General features: G+C 52.4%; 2 protein-coding genes across 2 annotated transcripts; one reads left to right on the forward strand and one right to left on the reverse strand.

Annotated features, from left to right (window-relative positions):
• Window positions 1-935: 935 nt before the first annotated feature.
• LOC112878353 (solute carrier family 25 member 44-like) lies at window positions 936-2,380 on the reverse strand. The gene has a single exon (XM_025942813.1). The coding sequence runs from the start codon at window positions 2,056-2,058 to the stop codon at window positions 1,072-1,074; it is 987 nt and encodes a 328-aa protein (XP_025798598.1). The 5' UTR covers window positions 2,059-2,380; the 3' UTR covers window positions 936-1,071.
• A 4,907-nt stretch (window positions 2,381-7,287) lies between these two features.
• On the forward strand, window positions 7,288-7,857 carry LOC112872991 (basic salivary proline-rich protein 2-like). The gene has a single exon (XM_025936025.1). The coding sequence runs from the start codon at window positions 7,288-7,290 to the stop codon at window positions 7,855-7,857; it is 570 nt and encodes a 189-aa protein (XP_025791810.1).
• Window positions 7,858-19,712: the final 11,855 nt, after the last annotated feature.

Below are 19,712 nucleotides of genomic sequence, written 5' to 3' on the forward strand. Positions count from 1 at the left end.
TGGATCGCCATTGCTGGTCCAGCAGCAACCACCAGACCAAACCCAATCCAAAATGACTGGGATAACACAGTGGCTAGACATTCCAATTAAATCTCTACGCCTCACCATGGCCCCACAAGCAGGAAAAAGCCCCCTTCCTTATCCAGCAGTGGTACCCTTTTTGTTTTTAGATGTTGCTATCTGAAACTACTAGTACTAATCCAGATCTGCATGGTGACGTATCATACTCCCTTTATATTAAAATATTTATCGCTGTTGATTTTTCTTACAACTTTGACCATTCGTCTCATTCAAAATATTATGTAAATACCATCTACTTTGTGTGTGATGATCATGACTTAATTTTTTATATGTTTACAATAAATTTTTAAATAAGATGAATGGTCAAAGTTGTAAAAAATTCAACGGCGATAAATATTTTAATAGGGAGGAACTACGTGTTTCCTCTTATGGTAGCTTTGCTTATTTCAGTTTAGCACGCAACCGCGGGTGGGTTCAAGTCGTGGCATCCGATCATGTGATCTGGCATCTCTTCTACTCTATCTTTTGCAAATTTACTTTGCGATGGTGCACTATACACTAGGTATAAAGTTAAATGTTTAGGAGTTTTCAGTAATTTTCAGTAAAACTTCATTAAATGCTGATCTCACACAGGTGCTGGATCTGTGCGAATAGCAACGGCGGTTCAGTAATCAGTAGTGTTTGTCTTGCAAAGATGGAGAAGGAACAACCTTTCCCTGGAAATTTCTCCGGCCTGCTCTCTTTTCTGCCGGAAAAAAAAAACAACTTTGCGAGCCAACACTATCATAGACACCAGTAGTGGTCACAATCGCAAGAGGAGAATGCCAACTGCAACAACCAATGGACCGAGAGCTCCGCACATTCGCACAATTGAGGAACGCGATTCACCACAACATTTCAAGAAAGTCTAATGAATTCTTTATTTTACAAAATTTTTCATCATCATCTCCGTCGGCGCAAGGAACCCAACAGATGAACGCGTTTGGATATGTACAAGGATCATCCAATCGCTGCCATGATGGAGGCTATGGATACATGCTCGACCATAGCTCAGAGGGAGCCTTCCTTGGCCGAGAGCCGCTTCAAGAACTCGTAGGCGGTGACCATGGTCGCTGCTGACAGCGACATGGACGCCCACCTCGGCCCGAGCCCCCGGTAGCACGCGGCCCACCCTCCCTCCGCCACCAGGTCGCGCGCCGCGGCCGCGAGCGTCGGCGCCCGGGCCCCGGCGTCCATCACCTGCAGCCGCGTCTTCACGGTGTCCAGCGGCATGGTCACCAGCGCGGCCGCGCCTCCCGCCGCGGCGGCGCTCGCGCCCTGCACAGCCATCGCGGCCCCGCGGCTGTCGTGGTGCGCGGGGCCGACCGCGCGCCAGAGGAGCCGCTGCGCCGTCGTGTAGGACGCCCACCACGCGGCGCTGGATGGCGCGTAGGTGAACACCGAGACGCCGAAGCCGCGGTACAGGCCTCGCACGCCGTCCGCGAGCAGGATCTTCCGGAACGCGTCGGCGCCGCCGCGGTAGTGCGCGGCTGCGGCTGCGGCGGGAGCGGTCTGAACCATGAGGCGCTGGCTGACGACGTCGACGGGCGTCCAGACGACCTGTGCCGCGACGGCGGCGGAGACGCCGCCCGCGGCCGAGGCCGCCGCGTTGGCCGCCGGTTCCGCGACGCCGAGGCGGAGCGCGGCGGAGCCCACGGCGCTCTTGGTGGCCTCGAGCGCTGCCATGTAGAGCGCACGGGCGGGCACCGTGCCCACGAGGGACGCGCCGAAGCCGCGGTAGAACCCCCGGGGCCCGTCGCGCCGGAGTATCACCGCCGCGGCCGTCGAGGCCGCGGCCTGCGGCGGCGGCGCGACCTGGAGGTGCGTCTTGAGGACGACGGCCGGGTAGAGCGCCGCGGAGACGCCGGAGAAGAGCGCGGCGCCGAGTACGAAAAACCGCGACTTGTCGAGCATCTCCCAGCTCACCTCCGCCGGCATGGCCCGCGCCTCCTCCACCTTGCCTCCATGCCCCGCAGCTCTCACGGCGCTAAAGCTCATCCCTCTCCAGATTTGGCTCCCACACGCCCGCCCACCTACAGCAAGCCTGGCTATCCAGTAGCTCGATCCGATCCAACCACTCCCTGCGGTCCGCCGCCACAAGAAGTCAGATGTGGAAGGGATGGAACATCTCGCGCGCCGAGTAGACGTCACCGGCGGTGTACCCTGTCGCAGACGGCAGCATCTCCGCTCCGACGAGGCGAAGGCTTGCTTCCTCCTCCCCTCTGTTTCTTTGGATCGATCGAACGGGAGAAGCGGTGGCCTGTTCCGCGAACGGGAATAGCGAGACGAAATATCTGGGACGCAAGGGGTGTAAGTGAATATTTATATGGGATGAGGAATTGAGGATTAGGCGCGCGCCACGAGGACCGCCACGTGGCGGTCGTTGCAAGTTGCTGCTGCAAGTCTTATCGGCTGCTCAGGCGCTGACAGAGATCTGCGATCACGAGTGATCTGGACGTAACTTGGGCCAGATTGGCCTGTACATTTCACGATGGAACGGATTGGGCTAACAAGCCCATTCTGATGCTGAAAAATAGAGAAGCTGAACACCAGATTGGGCTTGAAGATGCTTTTCAAGATTCGTGCAAAACTGCAAATGTATTTCAGTTAAAATTATTCAGCACCTATTTCTATGTGTGACTGGGCCGAATGTGTGCACTGTCATTTCTCTTTTTCCACTTGCCGCCCATGTATGCCATTTCTGTTTTTCTTTCGTTTCTGTTTTGTATGCCTTTCTTTGTTATATAATTTGTTGTTTTCATTTCACCTCTTTTTTATTTTCACACAGAGCTCTTTTTAGATTTTACAATTGTCAATTCATTTGTGAAAGGAGACCATTAAACCAAGTCAAACTTTTTGGTGGGCAAAAACGTGCTCAAATATATGTCCAAAACTCCTAAAATCTATAATACCAATGACAAGAAGGTGAATAGATTCAAAAACAAGTGAAATGTCCGGTGTACCTTAGAATTAGACATAGTTTACTACGACGGTTGCTAAAATTCAATTGTATCTTTGGGCTATTTTTTCATACTTATGTACTACCTCCATTCTTAGATATATGATACTATTAATTTCTTTCTCAAATTTTGACAATATTTTTTCCTTAATCAATTAGTTAAGTAAATAAATAAATACAACTAGATCAAAATTCAAATTTATTCAAAGTTTGACTTGTTAATTGATCTATTTATATAAATATCTATAGAAAATACGGAAAGTCAAACGAATGGAAAAAGTTAATGATGTCATATATTTATATATTAATGAATGAATGTAGCATATGAGTATACGCTTCATATTTGGCTAGACGAACATGTGCGGATGGAAATTTTGTGTAAGAACATAGAGTCTCATAAATATATAAAACTTTGTGAGACACTCAAGGTTTATTCCAAATTATTTACATTTTCAACGCCATGTCACATCTGGTTTTTAAAAGAAAACCGAATGCATAACTGTCGGAGATTTTCTCCAGCCGGGTGGCGGAGTGCACCCGCCTAATTCTAGTTTAGGATGAGTTTGGGGCAAGTCAAAGAATGCTTGATCAAGAGGCATACGAATATGAGAAGCACACAAGGGTTTAGAGTGGTTCAGGCCGCCCGAGCGTAAAACCCTACGTTCACTGTGTGTTGTATTGCTTGTGAGAGTCTGTGAAGGCTTGTGTGCGTATGAACTTGGTGAGCTTGAAAAGCTTATGTTCTAATGTGCGCGCTCTCCCTTTTATAGGCTCAAGGGGAGCGTGTACACTGAGCGGGGTCCCGACTGGTGGACCCGGCGACATATTAAATAACGTACACATTGAAGCCTTAAATGCCTCAGATCCTGAGATCTTCCTCATCAGCCTCCGCGTGTATCCTCAGTCCGGATATGGTCTTGTGCCGTCTTGTTAGCATAGGGTCTGCTGCCGCAAACATGCGTAGAGGGAGTCGTGCTGTCGCTGTAGAGTCAGCTTCCGCTGACACGCGAAGAGGGTTGTCAGAGGAATTCTACGGCCGGGTGGCGGAATGCACCCGCCTAATCCTAGTTTAGGATGAGTTTGGGGGAAGCCAAGGAATGCTAGATCAAGAGGCGTATGAACACGGAAAGCACACAAGGGATTTAGAGTGGTTCAGGCCGCCGGAGCGTAAAACCCTACGTCCACTGTGTGTTGTATTGCCTGAGCTTGAGAGAGCCTCTGGTACTTTGGAAAGCTTGTGTGTGCTTGAGAGAACCTTAGAGTGCCCTCATGAACCTTGTGTTCTAGCGTGCGCACTCTCCCTTTTATAGGCTCAAGGGGAGCGCGTACACTGAGCGGGGTCCCGACAGGTGGACCCGACGATATAGTAATAATGTACACATTGGAGCCTTAAATGCTACAGATTCGGAAATCTTTCTCTTCGGCTCCCGTGCGTATCCTCCATCTAGATTTGGTCTTGTGCCGTCTCGCTTGCACAGGTTCAATTACCCGTGACATGCATAGTCGAAGATGTGCCGTCACTGTTGGGTCATTTTCCGCTGACAGGCGAAGGGGCAATGTTGACCTGCCATGCTGTAGCCTCCGCGCACACTATAGTAGCGCACGCCGCAGCCCTCTTGCAACATATCATAATTACCCTTTCTCATGCGCGCGGCGCTGTGATGTGACTACACGCCGCCCGCCCGCGCGCGCAGCGTGGTGATGTGACGCACCGCCTTGGTAATAGGCGGGCTTACCGTAGTGTCAGCATACCTGCCTAACGTGTCAGTGGGCAGCCCATGCTTTGTCTTGGGCACGCGCAACCCACCTACCCGCATTTAATGCGGTAGTTGGGCTGGCGTCCCGTCGAAGGTTGGCTGCCACCGGACACGTGGCAGAGCTGGCTTAGCAGCCGCTTCCTCAAGGGCGCGTGGCGGCACCGGACCTCCTCCTCGGAGGGAAGGGAGGTCCGGGCCCCCGAGGCCGGTCCAGGTGCACAGGCCCCCTGGGGGTCCGGTTTCCACACGTGCGGCACCGGACCACCCCGCGGTGGTTCGAGCCCGCGGTGGCTGTTCCTGAGCACCTTGTCCTTGTGGGCACGTGGAGGCGCCGGACCTGCTAGACCACGGGGTGAGGTCCGGAGACCATGACCCCAGCTGTTAGGCCCGGGCCATACGCCCCGTCACCCAAAGGCTTAGTGCGAGGTTACGGATAACCTCGCACCTCTCGGGCTGGACACACTAGCAGGAGGTACCCCTGTCTGAATGTACCGACAGGGCTATACTGACTTGCCGTGTTGTAGCCTTTGCGCACTATAGCAGCGTATGCCATGGCCTTCCTGTAGCAGGTCATAATAACCCTTCACCCACGCGCGCGGCGCTGTGATGTGACCATACGCCCCTCGACCACGTACGCGGCGCTGTGACGTGACGTGCCGCCTCGGTAACTGGCGGGCTTACCGTGATGTCACCCATACCTGCCCAACGTGTCAAAGGGCAGCCCATGCCCTGTCTTAGGCACGCGCACCCCAACCACCCGCATTTAATGCGGTAGTTGGGCTGGCTTCTCGCAGAAGGCTGGAATTCACCAGACACGTGGCGGTGCTGGTTTAACGGTTGCTTCCTCAGGGGCACATGGCGACACCGGACCTCCACCCTAGAGGGATGGGAGGTCCGGTCCCCCTGGCTGGCCCAGGCGCTCAGGCCCCCTGGGGGTCCGGCTTCCTCACGTGGGGGCCGAAGACCATCCCGCCATGGTCCGGGCCCGTGGAGGCTATTCTTGAGCACTTCGTCCTTGCGGGCATGTGGAGGCGCTGGACCTGCTAGTACGTGGGGGGAGGTCCGGAGACCATGCCTTCGGTCATCAGGCCCGGGCCGTACGCCCTGTCGCCCAAAAGCTTAGTGCGAGGTTACGGATAACCTCGTGCCCCTCGGGCTAGATACACTAGTAGGAGGTACTCCTGTTTGTATGTATCGACAAAGGCCCCCGAGCCCATCTCGGGTAAGGTACGAACCCGCAGGTGGGGCCATAATCTTGTGTTGCGCTGGGTGGACAGCTTGCTCCTATTGCGAAGGGATAAGAAGGACTTTCCCCTCCGGCAAGATCTTCGAGGCGTCGTCCACTGCCCGCATTCTGCGCGCCTGATGGTTCAGCTTCTGTCTTATTCACGCACATCCCGCTGTACTGGCGGTTGAGATTCCACCTTTTTCCCCCGCCTCCAGTGACCGCGCCTATGACTGGCGGGCGCCTGGTGTGATCGACTCTTCGGATTCCCCTCGGTCGCCGTGGACTCCAAAGGGGGAACAACCTTATTTAAAGGCATGTGCCACAGGGATTGGCTACCTCTTCGCACTTGCCTTCTCCAGACGCTGCAGCACCCTTTCGGCTTCCCTTCGCACTTTTGTGATTTGCTCTTTGCGCCCGGTACCTTTTCCCTTCCTGCTTCCGCACGGTCCTTCCCCTCGCATCCGCGTCAGGAGCAGCTCGACTCGGTGCGCCGCCTCCTGGGTTGGACCGCGCCGGAACTTGCTGGGAAGATCCGGGCAGGTTCGAGTTCCCTCAACGACCTGGTCGTGGGGGAATTCATCCTCTTCAACTCGTACATGTCCTGCGGGATAGCCCCTCCGATCTCCTCCTTCTTCCTTTTGCTCCTGGAGGAGTTCGGGCTTCAGCTGTAGCACCTCACCCCCACTCCATCCTGCTTGTGTCGGTCTTCGTCCACTTCATAGAGATGTTCATGGGGGTCCACCCCTGCGTCACCATCTTCAAGCACTTCTACGCCCTGGTCAGGTCAGGGAGGAGCAGGTGCACCGATACTACTTCCAGGTGCGGCACGGGATGTCGAGCTCCTACATCGGCGCCTTCTCCAATGCCAAGTGGGAGGACTGGCGCACGGACTGGGTCATCGCCATGTCCGATGCCAACGACCGCCTCGAGCTGCCAACCAAAGGGCCCCTCATCGACCGCAACAGCTGGAAAGCCAGGCCATCCCTTCTGGCAGAGCTCGACCCAGTGCTTGACCGGGTCAAGGTTCTGGCGAGGGGCGGCCTCACATCAATGATGGTGCTAGGCGACTTCCTGAGGCGCCGCATTGCTCCCCTGCAACAGCGATCCAGGCTGGCCTTCATGTTCACCAGAGTGAACGACTGCAGCAGGATCGTGCGCGGGGCCGGCATGGATCTGACTGACGTGGAGCTGGAGGTCCTGATCCGGGGGATGACCGGCGGGGCATACGCCCGGAGTTGCTGGAGCTCCTGAGAGGGATCAAGGCACTGTGTGAGGACCAGGGGATGCAGACGGTGATCCTGGCATCACTGCCAACCCTTGACGACGACGGCCTGGCGATCCGGCAAGTGAGGGGTGACCCCAACCGCGGTATCCGAATCCCAGGCGCCTTGCCCGACTGCCCTCGGCACGTCGATCCAAGCCCCGGCGGGTCCAGCCACGAAGCCCCAGCACCCTCCGGCAAAGAGAAGGAGCCGGATGCGGCCAGCTTGCGGAGCAGCCGGGACCACGAGGAGGATAGATTGCGGAGGCTCCGCCGCGGCGACGGATCCTTCATGGGGGAGCCGGCCCCCAAGCGCCAGAGGACGACAGAGTCGGGGGGACAGAGTAGCTCCTGGTCTTCGCCGCCGCCGCCCCATCGCCAGCAGCGGCCACACGGGAGGCGTGAGGAGCTGCGGCGGTTTCCGCCGCAGCAGCGACCACCGCCGCCGTTGCCTCAGCCTCCACAGCAGCGCCGGGCGCCACCACCACCACCGCTCGAGCGGCAGCCACAGGCCCCACCACCACCATCGCCACAGCAGCAGCAGCAGGCTCCACCACCGCTGCCGGAGATACCTACGGCGGAGCAGCCCTAGGGAGGAGGCAATCCCCGGTCTTCCAGGCAGGATGGGGGGTGCGGAGCTCCATGTGAGTGGTTAACTCCCCTTGTCCTCTTTATTTATTTGTTTTTTACATTTTGAATCCTTATCTTGATGATGCTTGCCAAGACTGCTCGCCCTGCCTCAACCTCTGCTTCCTCCGGCAACTCCTCGGCCGGGAGGTCCGGCCCCCAGCAGGCTTCTTCCACCACCACTGGGGGGCCGACAGCATCACCGACAGCACCTCCAGCCCCGCCCACGGTCTCGGAGGTCCGGGCCGGAGCTCCGGTGGCTGAGGCTGCACCACAAATGGAGGCGACCCCTCCAGCCTCGGCGGGCGGAAAGGCTGCACCAGCGGCCACAGCGGGTGCCACGGCGGGGGCACCCTCTGCAGAGCCGGCTACGAAGGAGGTCACGGCGGAGATGCCAGTGGAGGCGGCAACTGCGGGGGCAGCCGCAGCAGAAGTCGCAGGCCCCCAGCTCCGGCCCCCAGCCCGCGCAGGGCGATGAGCCGGAGGTGGTGCATGGGAGGCCCCTCCTCTCGAGCCCGGTAGAGGTCCCTCTTCCACGCCTCCTGGTCAAGGCCTAGCGGGCGATGGAGGAGGCGGAAGCGGGCTTCCAGTGCGAGTGGGAGAAGCTCGAGGCAGAGCATCTCCAGCTCTCCGACTAGGAGCGCCATCTGGGGGACTGCATCCAGGTGGTGGCCTCCCGCGCTGCCGAGGAACGGGCCCAGCTCGCACAGGAGCATGAGGCTCTCCACGAGAAGGTTCGCAAGACTTTTGACCAGGAGGTCGCAGTCGCCTCCCGGGAGAGGGCGGCGGCCCGGAAGGAGAAGGAGGTGAAGCTGAAGGAGCGGGCGGCTCGTCATACCATCGATACTGCCAAGGCTATGGCAAAGATGATCGATGACGAGCAGGCCGCCCTCAACCACCGGGAGAAGAACCTGTCCCTCCGGAAGGCAGCCACCAAGGAGGAGGTGGATCGCCTCTCCACCCTCCGGACAGACCTGGAGGCCCGGACCCGAGCCTTCGAGGACCAACACCAGCGCCAGGAAGAGGAGAGCCGATCCCTCTCCCAACGGCTCGAGGCCCTCAAGCGCCGCGAGGCCGAGGTGGAGGGGCTCCTGGCAGAGCAACGCACCGGGGTGCAGCGGATCGCGAAGTGGGTTGGTGAAGCAAGCACCACCTTGGAACCTCTTGGGCTAAGCCCCATCCAGGTTGCAGAGGTGCCTTCTTGCATCAGCTCCGTACTTCCAGCGTTGGACTCCGCCGCCGAGCGTCTGCAGTGCCTAGAGTCCACTCTGGTTGCGCGCCTCGAGGCTGAAGGATGGGAGCTTGCACGGGTGGTGGTAGACCACATCCTTACCTGCTTCGGGAGCCACGACCCCGCCATCTCCTTAACTCCAGTCCTGGAGGGCCCTATACCGGAAGCGGAGGCCACCGCCCGGGAGGGAGTACGAGAGGTAGTGGAGGTCGTGGCTGCCCGCTTCGAGCGTGTCACACCCGATTTGTAAGGACATAAACCGAGCAATCATATATGCGCCAGGATCAAGTCACACATATATATAACAGAATTATCAAGATATCAGAACACATATCACGAAATAAAAGCGTATAAATTGTAAATGAATTCTTTATTACAATCGAATCAAGAATCGGTTCAAAGAGTGCGGAGGATTCTGGATCAGTGACCATGGAGCAAGCCTCAAGGGGGTACAAGCACATAGCACAGACCAAGCCTCGTAGCGCGAGGGCCATAGAAGCTTACCACCCCTCTTGCCCCGCAGGTAAGTTACTCCCAAACCAAAATGACCTAATTAATAAGCCAAGACCGTCCTATTCCAGTCTTGTGGTTGCGCGGTTGTCCCAAGTTGTCGCTCTATGAACCGGTCCTTATGGAGAGTGGCCAACCAAGCACTAAGCACCGTGCTGGCCCCCTAAACCAAGTTTCTATAAAAACATATTTTAACGAGACATGGGTGTGGCAGAACCAACCTGAATTACACCGGCTCAAGTACGCAAGTCCTCTCTCTCAAGGGCTCCAACGTGCTTCAAACGGTGTAATCCCTTGGCCTGTCGGGTAACGTCCCGATAAACCACAGAAAGCAGGATCCAACATGGTACCTCGCACGAAGGCGAGTCTAGAGATACAATTGCCATCATATTTTACATCACAAGCACTTATATTACAAGAGTTTATAGAATAGCATAAGTTTTAGACTGATAAAAGTTATTACAAACCAGATTAAACTTCAAGTTCACAACAGCGGAATTCAAAGTATGATAACTGTACATGTCGCCAGTATGGACATCATGCTAAGCCATGGCATGACCTCACTCGTTACGGTCGGTGTTGGCCGGGGACGGGTCCCACTCCACGGACCAACCATCAGGCAAAGCATAGGGCCAAGGCATGGGAAGAGTAGGGTCTTCAGAGACATTACCTAAAATAAAATCATAAGGCAAGGCTGAGTACATTAATACTCAGCAAGGCTTACCCGGTATTGGGTATACTTAGCCCATAATGAGACCATGAAGGCTTTAATAGGGTTTTAGGTTTTATTTCAGCTGAAAAGCAACAAAGAGTAGGTCCTTACTTTCATATTTTAGCTTTCAGATTCTAGTTCCTTTAACCATTCTAAGTGAGCACCTGTAACTACTCAAGCTAGGTAGAGTCTTTTAGACATACACCAGTATTACTCATCAACAACATTACTCTTGTTACTCTATGTGGCAAAAGAGTTAAGCAGTCTCAATCTTCGTGAGAAACGGATGATTCTGAATCGAAATTCAACCCTTGCAAGGTAAACCTAACTCACACGCTTGGAACACCAATAGGTCGTTCCGAAGCAACCATTTGCCTTTCATTCCGGGTCGTGGAACAAAACCACCACAAGCGACTGTTGGACCATACTTACATCCAATGTGCAGGACATACGTCTGTAGCGCGACTACATGACCGTATTCCCATCTGCTCTGCAGAACGTACTCCCACAGTCGGTGCGTGTAAACATAAAATAAAAGTCGAGTGGTGGGGGACGAGTCCACTTGCCGGGCCGATTGGTTACTAGGCTTACCGCTTACCATATTTCACGGCATGTGGCTAGTACTTTCAAATGCTTAACTGCCACTACCACACACTGCGACCTTAACCAAATTCATCAACACAGATGGGGTATCCTTTCTTTCCAAGATGCTACACATAACCCCGTCCGTCATCCTTATAGTGATTGCAAAATTGTAATCAATCAATTCCTATATCGCGTGAGTGACAGGAAATCACTCGACTTCTACCGGTCCTATTAGCATAGCACTAGTCGGACTCAGTTTCTAATATTCAGTACATTGGTTCCTAGGGAGATGCATCTACGGTTTCCAGACAACTCCTAAGAACTTAATGCATAAGTATATAAATATATAAAGGTAAATTGCAGTGTAAATAAGATACTGGGTTTATGTCCGGGGCTTGCCTTCGCTGGTGGGGCTGGGTCAGAGATGTTAATAAATTCTCCCGAACTCGGGTTCGGGGTCTCAGTTATGTCTCCGACAATGTTCCCGGCGTCTTCAGAGACTTCCACTTCGGGTTCCGGGTGAATTTGATAACCGTCGGCGAGAAACGTCGAGTCTACATGTGATGAAAATGATGCAGTTTAGAAAATGCATAGATTGTTACTCCACTTCACAATAAAGTTGCAATCCATCGAACTTAACACTATATACTAGCAAGCGACATAGTTGCCATTTACTGGGCAGTCATTTATCGGGTATTAACCCATATACTTAGTTACATTAAGTGACAGGGGGGTAACTCTAAACATTTAACTAACTACATGAAGTAGCATGGTTGACTATTAAACTAATTACATTTAACACCTTTTATTTATTTAACTAGCTAATCACCTTGAATAACCCTAAGTTATTATTTAATATGGATCTACAAATTAAGTTCTATTTATTTTAGTTATTTTACACCTGATCATGGGTTGAAAATTTGTGGGTATGCTACACTACTCGAGAGTAACATCTTAAAATATTTTCATAATTTTCCAGGAATAAAAGCTAGTATAATTGAATTATCTTTGGAAACAAACCAAAAATTCATAACTTGGGATATGTCTACTATTAATCCTAACATTTTTACTATGGATTATACATTTAAAAAGGAAGTTATGGTAAAAATTTCAAATACAAACACCAACATAAACACTCTTAATTAAAATTCAAGTGTTTCATCAATATATTATAAAAGTACTCGAATTTCTAAGTAAATGAGTAGTAAAGAACTCAAGATTTTTGCTCAGAGCTATACATGGCACATACAATTTAAGTTCCAAATTTCAGCTACAACACACACATATAACATGAGATACAAATAAAACACTCCTTTCTTAGTATTTATTTTATATAAAAAACTATACTCATACAGCTTAAACTTGATATATAAAAGTAGTCGAATTTAACTTAAGGATTCCAACAAAACTGGTTTGGCATTTTTTTGAATTTTCTACAATTTTCTACACATTTTTGAAGTTCACAGCTTTTGAATTGGGGGGGGCTCTGGAAATTTACAGGGACACCCTTAGAACTTTTGAAATCTTCGCACATATGTCCTTGGCTCATCGAGGAAGAAGGGCAGAGAGGTCGCCGACCAAATTCCAACGAGGGGAATGGCGGGGGTTGGAGGAGAAGGGGTCAACGAGCTTCAGGAGCTCAAGGCGCAATTGCTGGGGGCCTGGAAAAAGGAAGGGATGGTCGGAGGGGGCGTTCCCACGGCGGCCGAGGCGGCGGCGAAGGGGCGCTCATCGGCGAGGAGGTTTCCGGCGAGGAGAAGGGCCAAGCTTGGGCTTGACAGCTGCAGGAGGATGAGGGGAAACTATTGGAGTAGTCGAATTGGACGGAGGAGGGTTGGAGGTAAGAGCTCGACGGCGGACAGGAACTTACTGGTGAAGCGGTAACAGCGGCGAGGTAGCTCCGGTGGAGGTCCGGCCACTGGGAGTGGTTTGGGAGCGTCAGGGGAGCGAGAGGAAACTTCCTAGGGGGTTGTGGTGGTGCGGAGAGGATTGGAGTGGGCTGCCCACGGCAAACAAGAGGGCGCCGGAGTTGGAGGAGATGGCGGCGGTGGTGCTCGGGGTTCCGGGCAAGTAGAAAGTAGAAACGGGAATGGAATGGGGAGAGAGGGAGCTAGTGCTGCTCTTGAACCAGAAAAGAGGGGGCGAGGGGGCATGCACGGGCAGTGCCACGGCGGCGGCGAGATAGCGGCGGCAGAGCCGCGGGACGGCGTGGCACGCGCGCAAGAGAGCCAGGGAGGAGGAGCTAGGGCGGCGCTCGGGTTGGGGGCGACGCGTGGAGCGGCTAGGAGCTGGAGGTGGCGCCGGGGAGCGGCCAAGGCTCAGCACATGGCCGGGGAATCGGCGCTGACACCGGCGGCAGAGGAGCAGCGGGCGAAGCAGAGGAGGTGCCAGAGGAGGAAGAAGAGGGAAGGAGGTCCGAGGGGCCTCATTGGAAATTGCAAAAACCTCAGGGACTTCACTGCAAATAGAAATTTCCCACTGATCCAGAGCTCTAATGAGGAAATGGTCAAAATAGAAATTGTAGAACTTTTCAAATCCTATAACTTTGCTTTAGGGCTCAAGTTTAGAAACCTAAAGCACAATGTTTTATTTTACCATTTTGCACTCAAATTAATCTTTACATAAGTTTTGTCCTAGTAGTGTAAATTTTATGGACTCTTGGGCTTAGTTGCAATCATTTATGGCTGGTCATGATTGCTTTTCCACTTTTACATTTTGACCCTTGGTAAGTTTTGGATGTTGCTTTTATATTTCAACTAAGTTACATAAAAGGACTTATATTTTTGTGAAATTACATAATTGCCCTTATTTTCATAACTTCACTCAAATTTCACACAATTCAAACCATACACAACAATTTTTCCTATTGGCTTGCTCTATTTGACACCTAGGGTGTCACAATGGGCCGCTCAAGCACACAGCATAGAGAGCCCCTCTCAGAATTAATTTGCATATACCATTAATCAAATTTAATTAAAAAGGACCATAATGTGTGAGAGCGCAGCACCTAGCACAGCTAATCAAAATGCAACCCAAGGTATTTATATATAAAGGATAAAAGTGGCTAGGAAATCCTTATAGGCACAAAGTGTTAAAATGCAGTATGCAATTGTATTTAAAAGTGATAGGATGTTCATGTTATACTTGCCTTCCTCAAACTCTCCTGGCTGCTACTCAAACGCGTCTGAAGAAGGTGGCTCCTGGTACTCCTCCGGTGGCTCAACGTCTACTCACGATCGCAACGCCAAAACATGGTCCGGCACATACACATACATGCAAACCAAAGCAAAAGCTAAGAAATAGTACAACATTACATAAAAACAACGCAAAAACTGGGCTAGAACTATCCTACGCGTTACAACGATCGCGTGAGCGCGAAAACCACCTAGAACGGAGCTAAGACGCGCAAACTAGGGCTAAAACAAGGTCCAGGGGCTTTTTTGTAAGAAAATAGAAAGTTCCAGGGGGTTCTGCAAAAAAACTAGGGAGTTAAGCATAATTAAAGGTTAGATCTAGGGTCTAACACGCCAAAACTCAAGGGCTGGATGATGGGTCCTATATCTGGAAAGGTCAAGGGTCTAAACATTAAAAATAGGACTAATCTGCAATTATTCTTGAACTAATTTGGACTGCGGGTTAACTCTGGACAAACTCAGGGTCTCTTTGGCAAAATGGCACGGCTGAAGCGGTACCTTCTAATCTGTGCTGTCGGATCTGAATCGGACGGTTCGGACCCGATCTGGATTGGACGGTTCGATCTGGCGGCGGGGGTTCGGACGGTCCGATCTGGGTGGTAAAGCGGACGGTCCGATCTGAGCGGCAGTGGATTGGACAGTCCGATCTGGGTGATGGATCGGACGGTCTGATCTTAGTGGTGAATCTGATCTGCTGGATCTGGATCTAAGGGCTCGGGGTTAAAAGGAAGGGCCAACTGGTACGCGGGAGGGGGGAGGTCCGATCCGTTGGATCTGGATCTGAGGGCTGGGATTTGATGATGTTTAGATCTAATCGTGGGCGTTCGCTTCGGATCGGGCGGTTCAGGATGGATCAGGCTGCGGCCGACGGCGGGGGTCACCGGAGACTGGTTTCCGCGGCAGCGCGCGGCTCGGGCTCGCCGGACTTCACCAATTCCGACGCTCTGGTGGCCAAATCGAGCAGGGCGTGGGGCTGGGATGGACTACGCGACATGCATAATCCACCTAGGGCCTTTGCGGGGCTCGGCAGGGCTCTGTGCTGTGGTTGCGGTGACGGCGGCGGCTCTGCACGGCATGGCATCGCTCGCGTGCATGCGTTCGGCCGTGCCAGTGCTCGGATCCGGTTGCAAAAGGGTGTGGGTGTGTGCGCAGTGCAGGTGCAAGCCAAGGAAAGGTGCGAGCGGCACTGCAGGAGGCTTGCCACGACAAGGCTGCAGCGCGGGCGGCTGTGGAGCACCGGCGGCCGGTGTTCCGGTACCTAAGGTACGCCTCGGCCTACGACATCTAGCGCAAAAGGACCAGGGGAAAGATGTGCTGCTCACCGAGGACTTGGTTCGGGTGGAGCGGCAGCGCAGGGTGGCCGGCGGCGAGGTCCGAGTGGTGGGTCGGCGTGGAGCTCGCGGAGGAGGTCGATGTAGGGGTTCCCCAGGCTCCTAGTCTCCACGGGTCGACTCGTGGTGTTCCTGCGGAGGTGCTATGGGGGTCAGGGAGGTCCAGGGATCGCCGGCGGCGAGGAATCGCAAGGGCAGAGCGTCTCACTGGCGGCGGGTCTCGGTTGAATTCCGGCCACTGCTGGAGTAGAGGTCGAGAGTGGAGGCCTCGGGAAGCTTCCTGGCATCGAGGGGAAGCTGCCGTGGGGTTTGACCAGGGCTGTGGTGTAGTGGTGCGGCGGGTCCACGGCGGAGCAGGGGCTCTACGCGGCGGAGCAAAGCGGGGATGGCGCTAGGGTTTTGGGCGGCCGCCACAGGGTAGGGGATAAGGAAGCAGGTGGTCTGCGGGTGTGTTTAAAGGAGGGAACCGGGGATCTCGGGGGGGCGCACTCGGGGGAAGGCCAGCGAGGATTGCGGGCGGGTTGTTGCGCGGCCGGTGGAGGGAGGAGGAAGAAGGGGCCGACAGGTGGGGCCGAGCAGTTAGAGGAAGAGAGAGGGAGAGCCCGGGTGCTGCTGGGCCGAGCGCTGGAGGGAAAGTGGGCCGCAGAGAAGGAAAGGGGAATGGGCCGCGGGGAAGGAAACTGGCCCGTGGGGGAAGAGAGAGATGGGCCGGGCTGGGCTAAAATCTAGGTTTGCTTTTCCCTATTTCTTTTCCTTTTCTTTTTCTAACCAACTCAAATCTATTTGAACTCAAATCAAATTTGAATTCAAACTCCTATGCACTCACTCAAATGAAAACTTATGCTCCGGCATGAATGCACAAACATGTTGAACCTAAAATGAAATTTTAATTCTTTGTGAAATAAATTATAATTATTTGCAAGCTAAACAAAGAAAAACCTTAGAAACTTTATTGAAGCCAATTAAATTTAGTATAAAGTAGAAAATTTACATTAGGGTGTTACAAACCTACCCCCCTTACAGGAATCTCGTCCCGAGATTCAGATAGGCTAGCTAGCAAAGAGATCGGGGTATGTCTTACTCAGCTCATCTTCTTGCTCCCAAGTAGCCTCATCCTCTGTGTGATGACTCCACTGTACACGGCACATCTTGATCTTCTTATTCCTGGTAACTCTCTCAGACGTCTCCAGAATCTTCACCGGATGCTCGGTGTAGGTCAGATCCTCCTGTTCATCTAACCCTTCTAGTGATGCTTGCTCTTCCGGCACTCTCAAACACCTCTTCAGCTGGGAGACATGGAAGACATCATGCACTCCTGAGAGATTAGGAGGTAACTCCAAACGGTATGCTACCTCACCCTTCTGTTCCAACACCTTGAACGGACCGATATATCTAGGAGCTAGCTGCCCTTTCACATTAAACCTGCGGATTCCTCTCATCGGCGAGACCTTTAGATACACATGATCGTCCACCGAAAAGGTCAAATCCCGTCGACAGGTATCCGCATAGCTCTTCTGACGAGTCTGTGCAACTCTCAGATTCTCTCGTACCTGCTGTACCAGCTGTTCTGCATCCTCAATAATATCCAGACCGAATACCTACCTCTTGCCAATCTGATCCCAATACAGTAGAGTTCTGCACTTCCGACCGTACAGGGCCTCGAAAGGAGACTTCCTCAGACTTGCCTGATAACTGTTGTTATAGGAAAATTCTGCAAACAGCAGGCATTTATCCCAGCTGGTACCATACTGAATAGCGCAGGCTCGAAGCATATCCTCCAACACTTGGTTGGTACTTTCTGTCTGCCCATCTGTCTGAGGATGATAGGCGGTACTGAAGCGTAGCTTCGTATCCAACGAATCATGCAACTGCTCCCAGAACCGTGAAGTGAACTGAGATCCTCGGTCAGATATGATCTTCTTCGGAACACCATGCAGACAGACGATCCTGGAGATGTACAACTCTGCGAGTCTAGCACCGGAGTAAGTAGTGTTCACTGGAATGAAGTGGGCTACCTTCGTCAACCAATCCACTACTACCCATATAGAGTTGTACCCTTTCTGAGTATGAGGCAATCCAACAATGAAGTCCATAGTGATCTCCTCCTACTTCCACTCTGGAATCTTCAACGACTGCAATAGACCTGCTGGTCTCTGATGCTCTGCCTTGACACGCTAATAGGTGTCATAGATAGCCATGTACTCTGCAACGGAACGCTTCATCCCATACCACCAGAATCGTTCCTTGAGGTCATAATACATCTTCGTGCTGCCCAGATGAATGGAATATGCTGTATCATGAGCCTCACTCAAAATCAACTTCCTAAGATCCTTTACATCTGGCACATATATCCGGCCCTTGTACCACAAGGTACCCTGATCATCCTCTCTGAAATGAGGTGCTTTGCCAATCTTGAGCAGTTCACGGATCTCCTGCAGCTTCTTATCTTCTTTCTGATGCTGCCTGATCTCTGCCTCTAGAGAGGGTTTTACCTCGAATGATGCACTCGAGGTGTGATGCAAGAAACCCAGACTCAATTGCTCAGATTCCTCGCATAACTCCTGAGGCATCTGAAAAGCTATGGTCATGTTGGCATAACTCTTCCTGCTTAGAGCATCTGCTACAACATTGGCCTTGCCTGGATGATAGTGAATCTCCAGGTCGTAATCCTTGACTAGCTCTAGCCATCTTCTCTGCCACATGTTCAGCTCACTCTGCGTGAATATGTACTTGAGGCTCTTGTGATTGGTGTAAATGTCACACCTCTGCCCAAACAAGTAATGCCTCCATATCTTCAGAACATGCACAATTGCGGCTAACTCCAGATCATGCGTGGGATAATTCAGCTCGTGCTGGCGCAACTGCCGCGAAGCATAAGCTATGACTCTGCCTTCCTGCATCAGAACGCAACCGAGACCATCCTTTGAAGCATCACAATACACTGTGAACCTCTTGCTCTGGTCTGGCAGAGTAAGGACTGGCGCCGTAGTTAACCTCTTCTTCAGCTCATCGAAGGCCACCTGACGCTCATCAGTCTAGGAGAAATACACACCCTTCTCCAGCAAGGAAGTCAAAGGCTTCACAATCTTGGAGAAATTCTCAATGAACCTCCGATAATATCCTGCTAAGCCCAGAAAGGAGCGGACTTCCTTCACTGTCTGCGGTGTCTCCCACTCGAGCACATCCTTCACCTTGCTCGGGTCTACCGCAATACCTCCCTTGGAGATGACATGGCCGAGGAATGGAACCTCGTCAATCCAGAATTCACACTTGCTGAGCTTGGCATACAGCTTGTGCTCTCTCAACCTCTGCAACATGAGCTTCAGATGCTTCTCGTGCTCTGCCTCTGACTTGAAATATACCAGGATATCATCAATGAATATCACCACAAAGGTATCCAGGTAATCCATGAAAACCTTGTTCATCAGATGCATGAAGAAAGCCGGAGCATTGGTCAAGCCGAAGGACATGACCGTATACTCGTATAGCCCATACTTGCAGGTGAATGTCGTCTTCGGGATATCCTCGGGACGAATCTTCAGCTGGTGATAACCCGAACGCAGATCAATCTTCGAGAATACACAAGCACCTTGAAGTGGATCAAAGAGATCCTCAATATGGGGTAATGGATGCTTGTTCTTGATGGTGACTACATTCAGATCCTGATAATCGACGCACATTCTAATCGCGCCATCCTTCTTCTCTACAAGCAATACAGGAAAAGCCTAAGGAGAGAAGCTGCGGTGGATATAGCCCTTGGCTAGCAACTCGTCGATGGTCTTCTTAACTTCCTCATGCTCAACGGGTGCCATACGATAGGGCCACTTAGCAATAGGAGCTGTGCCAGGCAAGAGATCAATAGAAAACTTAATGTCGCGATCAGGCGGCATACCTGGCAAATCAATCGAAAAAACATCCGGGAATTCAGACACCACGCGAATACCATCCGTGGGTCTAGCCTCCATCTGACAAAGAAATCCAGAGGGCTCCGAAGCATTAACTGTGACTTCCTGTCCATCCGGTGTTGACAAGTGGACAATACTCTTAGCACAATCAATCCTGACACCCCATCTAGCAAGGGTCTCCATTCCCAAGATCACATCGATACCCACTGAGTCAATGACGATAAGCCCGGTGCGGAACTCTAGCTCCCTTATGATCACACTAATCCTGGAGCAGATAGAGCAGGTATGGATCTTGCCTCCAGGTGTAGTAACTACCATAGGAATCCTCATGGAGGATATTGGTATATGATGT

The sequence above is a fragment of the Panicum hallii genome, chromosome 9 (assembly GCF_002211085.1).
Source record: "Panicum hallii strain FIL2 chromosome 9, PHallii_v3.1, whole genome shotgun sequence".
Lineage (NCBI taxonomy): Eukaryota > Viridiplantae > Streptophyta > Magnoliopsida > Poales > Poaceae > Panicum > Panicum hallii.

What these genes read in the sequence shown, in the direction of transcription:
- LOC112878353 (XM_025942813.1), bottom strand. Translation starts at nt 2,058, where the DNA reads ATGAGCTTTAGCGCCGTGAGAGCTGCGGGGCATGGAGGCAAGGTGGAG.
- LOC112872991 (XM_025936025.1), top strand. Translation starts at nt 7,288, where the DNA reads ATGCAGACGGTGATCCTGGCATCACTGCCAACCCTTGACGACGACGGC.